The sequence below is a fragment of the Etheostoma spectabile genome, chromosome 5 (assembly GCF_008692095.1).
Source record: "Etheostoma spectabile isolate EspeVRDwgs_2016 chromosome 5, UIUC_Espe_1.0, whole genome shotgun sequence".
NCBI lineage: Eukaryota > Metazoa > Chordata > Actinopteri > Perciformes > Percidae > Etheostoma > Etheostoma spectabile.
Window position 1 is genome coordinate 10,128,838 of NC_045737.1, and position 2,934 is coordinate 10,131,771.

Below are 2,934 nucleotides of genomic sequence, written 5' to 3' on the forward strand. Positions count from 1 at the left end.
AGACACAGGGCAACGTTAGCTTACCAGCTGGTAGCATGCAGCTAAAGACACAGGGCAACATTAGCTTACCAGCTGGTAGCATGCAGCTAAAGACACAGGGCAATGTTAGCTTACTGGCCAGGGAATGTTAGCTCACTGGCTGGTAGCATGCAGCTAAAGACACAGGGTAACGTTAGCTTCTGCTAAAGACACAGGGCAATGTTAGCTTACTGGCTGGTAGCATGCAGCTAAAGACCAGGGTAACGTTAGCTTACTGGCTGGTAGTATGCAGCTAAAGACACAGGGTTTCGTTAGCTTACTGGCTGTTAGCATGCAGCTAAAGACACAGGGAAATGTTAGCTCACTGGCTGGTAATATGCAGCTAAAGACACAGGGCAACGTTAGCTTACTGGCTGGTAGCATGCAGCTAATGTTGCAACATTTTGCCTTCCTCGCGAGTGAGTTATGGAAACAAACAATGAAGGTAAAGCTTGTTGGCTCCGACGAGACTCCATGGTGCGTTCGATAGCCCCTCGTTCATTTTGAGAAATTCAAACTGTAACGTCAGTGCTTCCCCGATGATGGGGGGGGGAAACTGAAAGTACCCTTCTGCCATCTACTGGGTCTTATCCTCGATTTGAAACTGAATCAAATCGTGGATTTGGGATTAACAATATTTACTTGTTTTTGACAACATACAATTGGCAACATACACACATCTTAAATCGTGGATTTGGAGAATCGTGACACTCCTATGTAGCCTCTATTCAAAGGTTTATACTGAATTTCCTCTACTTGTCTTCTAAATGGTCATTTGTTGAACAGGAAGTACCAGCAGCAGCAGGACGCTGAGAGCAGAGACCAGGAGAGACCACGCGTGGTGAGTGTGACCTTACGCTTTAAATTAAAGGGTTTGTGGAGTAAACTGAGACTCAAGGAACCAGATGTTGAAGTGAGTGTGGAGAAGTATTGGTGTGAAACTAACAGAGTGTTAGCAACTTTTCTACATTAATGTCGATTGTTAAATACGTTTGGATATTAGTGCACACATTTTAAGCCAGGAAGGTAATGTCGGCAGTTCCAACATTAATACTGAGATTATCAGGAGGAGCAGGAGGAGATCCAGGCAGCCGAGAAGAAAGCCGTCAAGAGAGGTGAATCTGTGGAAAAGGTCAACGTGAGTTCCCCTGCCCAAACGTGCTCTCCTCTGGACAAACTTTCTTTTTCATTGCCTATCTCGAAAACAAGCGTTTGTGTCTTTCTAACCAAATCCAAGCCATTTTTAAGCTGAATGTAACACGTCTTCCAGTCTTTACTGCACGACGCCTCCTTTCTCAGTGATCATTCACGGAAATCAGGCATCTGTCTGTTCTCTCGTTCTTCACTCTGCAGCACTTCCCTCTGCATTATTAATAACCCGTGGCTATCTAATGTTTATTGTTTGCGTTATTCATTTCCTTTTTTCTTCTTCTAGGAGGCGGCGTCTCTCATCTCTCAGCGTGCTGTGAACCCCAGAGAGATGTTCAAGCAGAGAGAGAGGGGGATAACTCCCAGTGACTCGGACGTCCCCTCAGGGGGCCCCGCCAGCCCCCAGCCAGGTATCGGCCCTGCATACACCCTGACATACACCTGTAAATCTGTTTGCTTGAAAGGGTTACTTCAGTATTTTTCAGCCTGAACCCTATCTTCCCATGTTTTTGTGTCTAAGTGACTGATTGGAACAATGTTTTTTTTTTTTTTTTTAAATCGGTCCAGTATTAAGCAAGAAACGAGCTGCAATGTAACGTTAATGAGCAATTACGCACTTTCGATGACAGGCTCTGATTATTATTATATATAAGTGTCTGACATTATGGAAATGATCCTACAGAGAGAGACATTCTTGTTAAAGATTAAAAATCCTTTTTATTCAACATGAAACGGCCTGAAATGACCATTGCCAAACCCACCTTTAATTATCGTAAAACACTCCATTCAATGTCGACAGAAACTAAATAAAACTATCAAAAGCCGTCTTGGTTCATCTTTTCATTGGTCCAACAATCACCACTCTGGTCTGGTTAAAACAAAGCCTTAATTCACCCATGTACATGTGGAAATATGCAGCTCTATACACTCTACAAGTGCTCATTATTTAGATGGAGTTTGAGGTTGCCAATGATGATTGCAAAGCTGTTTCTGGTTAAACTAAAAAGGATTTTACTCTTTAACAAGAAGGTCTGTCTCTGTAGAGATCCTTTCCATAATGTTGTCAGACACTGAGAATAATAATCTGATCGTGTCAGTGAAAGATTAAAAAGTGCGTCATTGCTCATTAACGTTATATAAATAATAATCTGATGGAGCGGATGGAAATTGACGGTGCACAAATGCCCGTAGTGCTTACATTTCAGCTTGTATCGCAGAAACCGGATGCAGAGGTCTTGCTCAAATTGTTGTTCCCATTAGTCACTTAGACACAAAAACATGGGAGGTTGAAAAATAAAGGAGTTACCCTTTAATGTCACAACCCCTCCGACATTACTGCAAATCTTGCGTAGCTTCTCTCTCAGCTTCGTACAAACCGGTGTTTTTTCTAAAGGAGGTTTCCTCCCAACGCTGTATGTCAGCGCTTTAACCCTCCATCAGACTGCCTTGTTGTCTCCTAGTCATACTGCACGTAATGCTGAGTCTCCATCATGGTGTCTTTTCTTCTTCTTCTTCTTCTGCTCAACTGGTCTGCACTTTGTGTCCCCTCTTGTCCCTTTCTACATTTTTGTTTCGTGGGGTCCATGTGTGTCTCTGCTCAGGCCGTCTGCAAAGCCCCTTTCTGTCTAAGCCAGGTTACGAAAGTGAGCGTGCCGGCTCCCCTCAGCGCCAAGCTTCTCCTATGCCAGCAGGCTCTGCCTCTCCTGTCCGTGCCACAGGTGTGAGCTCACACACACACACACACACACACACACACACACACACACA

At 44.0% G+C, this 2,934-nt stretch overlaps 1 protein-coding gene across 9 annotated transcripts in view; it reads left to right on the plus strand.

The window, feature by feature from the left end:
* The window catches only part of dbnlb (drebrin-like b), a 33,733-nt gene that overhangs the window by 27,364 nt on the left and 3,435 nt on the right, over positions 1-2,934 (plus strand). For 4 of the 9 annotated variants that reach the window (XM_032515775.1, XM_032515770.1, XM_032515772.1 and 1 more), the window contains 4 exons: positions 805-859; positions 1,085-1,156; positions 1,454-1,577; positions 2,769-2,885. In XM_032515775.1, coding sequence (XP_032371666.1) covers positions 805-859; positions 1,085-1,156; positions 1,454-1,577; positions 2,769-2,885 — 368 coding nt within the window. The remainder of the gene's footprint in view (positions 1-804; positions 860-1,084; positions 1,157-1,453; positions 1,578-2,768; positions 2,886-2,934) is intronic. The other 5 variants (XM_032515773.1, XM_032515778.1, XM_032515776.1 and 2 more) reach the window with 3 other exon arrangements.